The sequence below is a fragment of the Elephantulus edwardii genome, unplaced genomic scaffold (genome assembly GCF_000299155.1).
Source record: "Elephantulus edwardii isolate Elephantulus edwardi_28Jun2011 unplaced genomic scaffold, EleEdw1.0 scaffold00348, whole genome shotgun sequence".
NCBI lineage: Eukaryota > Metazoa > Chordata > Mammalia > Macroscelidea > Macroscelididae > Elephantulus > Elephantulus edwardii.
In genome coordinates, this window is record NW_006400098.1 from 1020753 (window position 1) to 1024722 (window position 3970).

The following is a 3970-nucleotide window of genomic DNA, read 5'->3' on the forward strand; positions in this document are numbered from 1 at the left end:
GGTCAGGACTCTGGGTCTGAGGGAGGAGGGCTGGGGGTCAGGACTCTGGGTCCGAGGGAGGAGGGCTGGGGGTCAGGATTCTAGGGTCTGAGAAGGGCTGGGGGTCAGGACTCTGGGTCTGAGGGAGGAGGGCTGGGGGTCAGGACTCTGGGTCTGAGGGAGGAGGGCTGGGGGTCAGGATTCAGGTCTGAGAGAGGAGGGTCTAGGAGTCAGGACTCAGGTCTGAAGGAGGAGGGGGTCAGAACTGTCCAATCTGAGAGAGGAAGGGCTGGGCGTCAGGACTCAAGTCTGAGCGAGTAGGGGTTGGAGATCAGGACTGAGGTCTGAGGGAGGAGGGGCTGGGGGTCAGGATTCAGATCTGAGTGTGGAGAGGCTAGGCGTTTGGACTCAGCTTTGAGGAGGGAGAGGCTAAGGTCTGGACTTAGGCCTGAGGGAGGGCTCTAGCTGACCTCGGTCCCCCATCTCTGTTGCAGACTGGCGTGCGGCGCCTCCACCCAGCCCCTCCCTGCACTACTCCACGCTGTCCTGTTCTCGATCTTTCCACAACCTCTCGCACCTGCCTCCATCCTATGAGGCTGCCATGAAATCGGAACTCAACCGCTACTCCTCCCTCAAGAGACTGGGTGAGTCCCGTGGACAAGGGCGCATGGTCTGGGCTTCTGCTGGATACTCCGCCTTCTAATGGTTTACTTCCCATTTCCAAGCTGTTCCTTAAATTTGTTCTAGAATTATGGGAGGGGGCAGGTATTTGTTTAAAAAAGCAAAATCTTACTGCCCCCAACCTGGACCAAATCTAATGTCTTCTATAAATACCCATTACAGAATAGATGGGGATAGAATTCAACTACCCCACAGGGTTCCCAAGGCTGAAATCTTTTTGGATGCAGACTGCCACACTTTCTCCTCAAGAGTGGGCTGGTGGATTAGAAGCACTGACCTGGTCAGCAGCTTAACCTTGAACCACCAGGGCTCCCTGGCTGTCCCCAGGCCTTACTGCTTTCATCACAGTTTGTGTGCCAGCAGACCTTGAAGACACAGAGGGTTCGAGACCATTGCAATAAAGCAAATGCAGCAGTAAAGTGAGTCACAGGAATGCTCTGGCTTCCCGGTGCACAGAAGTTAGGCAGACACACTGTAGTGCAGTCTTCAGAGTGTGCAACGGCGAAGAAACAGTTCGCCACACCCGCAGGCGACACAGACAGGAAGTGAGCACATGCTAATAGAGAAATAGCCCCAAACTTCCTTAGAAAGTTGGGAAGAAAGGAGCTCTGATGGCCTAGTGGCAAGAAGCTGCACTGTAATCCCAGAGGTGCACGGTTCAAATCCACCAGATGCTCTGCTGGAGAAGGAGGGGCAATCTCCTCCTGTACCAGTCAGATCCAATTTGATGGTACATACACAAAATATAATAAAATAAATTTTTTAAAAGAAAGTTGGGAATAGTGATGCTATTTGATCCAAAATTCCCACTGTTGTTATCTACCTTTATGTCGGCTCAGACTCATAGTGGACCCTTTCAGTGGGTTTTCAGAGGCAGTAAACTGCATGGGGGGAGACTGTCCAGTTTTCTCCCCCAGAGCAGCTGGTGGATTTGAACCTCGTGCCTCTGGGTGGACAGCACAACTTCTTACCCACTAAGCCACCAGTACTCCCTTTGCAAGCCCACTTCCTTACAAGGTGTGTATCCCAGAAAAAGATGATAAACAGATATATGCAAATACAGAGTCACATTTTGCAGCACTATTTACAAAAGCAAAGAGATGGAAACAACCCAAGTGTCCACCAAGGGACGAATGGGAAAGGACCTCTGGTCCATTCATACAATGAAGTACTTTGCAACACGAAAGAACAAAAAAGCTACGCAAATACTGCATAACGTGGATGCACCTGCAGGTCTATGCTGAGTAAAAGAAATTAGTCACAAAAAGAGTATTATGTATAAGATCACCATCATAAAAATAAAAGGAGGGAGGAGCAGCTCTGGTGGTCTGGGAGTAAGGAATCTTGCTGCCAACCCAAAGACAGGCAGTTCAAATCCACCACCTGCACTGAGAGAGAAAGATGGGCCATCTCCTCACATGCGACTGATGTTCTCTGAAAACTCTCTGCCGGGTCAACTCTGAGTCGGCTCTGATTCCACGGCAATGAGTCTGAGTTTGACAAAAAGGCATCCCTGATGGCACGGTCAGCAGGAAGGTGTGCTGGCAACCCAAAGACACCACTTCTCTGGTGGTTCGAGCCCAGCAGAGACTACTTGGGAGAAAGATGGGTTCTTCCCTCCCGTGCGATTTACTGTCTCCGGAAAACCTGCTGGAGGGGGAGCTGGGAGTCGATTCAGACTCAGCAGCAATGAGTCTTTCGACTTATAAAAAGCTAAGGAAAAGGGAGCTCTGCTGGCCTAGTGGCAAGAAGCTGCACTGTAATCCCAGAGGTGAGTGGTTCAAATCCACCAGATGCTCGCTGGAGAAGGAGGGACACTCTCCTCCTGTACCAGTCAGATCCGACTTGATGATACACAGGAAAGGCCTACAATGGTAGAATAATTTTTGTATGGTTACCAGGGATAGGGAGGGATTAAAAAATAAATACATGAGTTGGATGAAGAGAAAAGCAATATATATATAAAGGTGTTGATCAAACATTACAATAGATTAGTTGCATTAACCAATTGCAATTAATGTTATAAAACATTGTATAAATGATTAGATGAGAAGTCAATATAATTTACAGACTTTCACTGAAATTTGAAAAAAAAATAGCACCAAGAAACGTGCTGACCTAACTCAACTCGCTGTTGTTGTTAGGGGCCATCAAATAGGAGCCAACTTATAGCAGACCCTCCAGTAGGTTTTCAGGGGCTGTGACAAACGCACAGAAGGAGATTACCCATCCTTTCCCCGCAAGCAGCTGGTGGACTTAAAACCACGTGCTTCTGGGTTGGCGGCACCACTCCTTGACCCATTAGACTTCCAGAGTTCCCTACTCAACTCGTGGCACCCTGCTAAAATATTTCGTTTGTAAAAATGTCAGTTATCTGCAAAGCGCAAAGAAAATTTGAGGAGTGCCTGGATGAACAATGAATACAAACAAGAGTGGCATCCGCTTCCTAAACAACATGCCTCCGGAAACTCTATGAACTTTGATACATATTGATAGTTGTAGAGGGGCTTCAGGAATTTTGTTCATAGGGTTGCTATGAGTCGTGCTCGACTCGCGGGCAATCATCAACAACGACAACGACAAACATAATTTAAAGCAAAAAAAAAAAGAAAAAAGGAAATTGCTTTGGCTTCATCAGATTCAGCCAGCAGGTGGCTAGTAGCTTCAGGTCTGGCTGGATCCAGGTGCTTGGAACCTTCTGGCGGGAACGCTGTCTTGCAGGCTGCGCTTGGGAATCTGTTTTGGCCACCAGAGCTGGGGTCTCTTCCGACTGCCGTGCGGGAACTGCCATTTGGGTGGATGGCCCATTCTTTGGGGCGGTGCTTGGGGTCCTCACAGACGGGGTCCAGGGATAGCAAAGGCACCTCCAAAGGGCGCAGGAGGGCTCACTTGGCCTGGAGACCCCTCCATGAGACTCTCTCCCTCGCCGCAGCCGAGAAGGACCTGGACGAGGCCTACCTGAAGCGCTCGCACCTGACCGAGATGCCCCGTGGTACGCTGCCCCTGCACGCGCTGCGGCGCCCGGGCACCGGCGGCTACCGCGTGGACGCCTGGGGCCCCGAGGAGCTGAGCCTGGCGCCCGCGCCCCACCCGCGGCGCGTCATGTCGCAGGAGCACCTCCTGGGCGACGCAGGCCGCGCGCGCTACGAGTTCACGCTGCCCCGCGCGCGCCTGGTGTCCCAGGAGCACCTGCTGCTGTCCTCGCCCGAGGCCCTGCGCCAGAGCCGCGAGCACCTGCTCTCGCCACCGCGCAGCCCTGCGCTCCCCGAGCCCGGCGCGCGCGGCCTGGCCGCCTCGCACTCCAATCTGC

The 3970-nt window shown here is 51.9% G+C and overlaps 1 protein-coding gene across 1 annotated transcript in view; it reads left to right on the forward strand.

Annotated features, from left to right (window-relative positions):
* Positions 1 to 3970, forward strand: part of SHISA7 (shisa family member 7) — a 10480-nt gene that overhangs the window by 5879 nt on the left and 631 nt on the right. The window contains 2 exon segments of the mRNA XM_006903582.1: positions 474 to 623; positions 3593 to 3968. Of these exon segments, the coding sequence (XP_006903644.1) occupies positions 474 to 623; positions 3593 to 3968 (526 nt within the window).